A 776-nucleotide genomic window follows, 5' to 3' on the forward strand; every position below is an offset into this window, starting at 1 on the left:
GTTAGTGTTACTATTAAGTTCAATTTGATGGCGACTTAGCTCCAATCCGGAATATCGTCCACTCATTTCTCATCATACATTATAATTTTGAATTATTTTACATTCTTTTTGTTACTGAGTTATAATTAATAAAATTAAACACATAAATAGCGAGGAAAATAAAACACAACTGACATTTTTCATTTTGAGAAGCTGCTTTACTAATTACTCAGCTCTCAACTACTCTCTTTTTTGTTATATTCATTCATTCTATCTTCAGGTACGTGATTTGATTTCATGATATAATCAGTATGCAGTAATATATGTATTTACATGCATGTATATGCGCATGAATGCAACAGAGAAGGAAGGGGAAATTGAAGTGAGAAAGATCAGAAAAAGATGTGTTCCTCGGTAGGCATAGGGAAGGGAATACTGATAAGGAGTACACCAGATGTTTGCAGTAATAACAATAAGAAGAAGAGGGAGCTACTGTTCTATGGGAAAAGAAGCACCAGCAGAGGAGTAGTGCTGTGGCAGGAGGAGTTGCAGTTGTTGTGCTTTGGATCCAACTCATCATCATCATCAACAGGATCATCACGTTACCCTGCAATACGTGGACAAGTTATCCTTACCCCACCCACAACCAAAAAGGTACGTAGTACCATCCATTCATTCTTTCCTCTAATTACCACAATAATCATCAATATTCACTTGCTACTTTAATACCTTATTCAATTCACTAACAACCAGTATTAAGTATACACCAAAATTAATTACTAATATAAAATATAGTC

The 776-nt window shown here is 34.7% G+C and overlaps 1 protein-coding gene across 1 annotated transcript in view; it reads left to right on the forward strand.

Annotated features, from left to right (window-relative positions):
* The window catches only part of LOC107638050 (pyruvate, phosphate dikinase, chloroplastic), a 7,114-nt gene continuing 6,462 nt past the window's right edge, over positions 125 to 776 (forward strand). The window contains exons 1-2 of the mRNA XM_016341240.2: positions 125 to 259; positions 342 to 633. Of these exons, the coding sequence (XP_016196726.1) occupies positions 382 to 633 (252 nt within the window). The 5' untranslated portion in view covers positions 125 to 259; positions 342 to 381. The remainder of the gene's footprint in view (positions 260 to 341; positions 634 to 776) is intronic.

The sequence above is a fragment of the Arachis ipaensis genome, chromosome B01, assembly GCF_000816755.2.
Source record: "Arachis ipaensis cultivar K30076 chromosome B01, Araip1.1, whole genome shotgun sequence".
Classification (NCBI taxonomy): domain Eukaryota; kingdom Viridiplantae; phylum Streptophyta; class Magnoliopsida; order Fabales; family Fabaceae; genus Arachis; species Arachis ipaensis.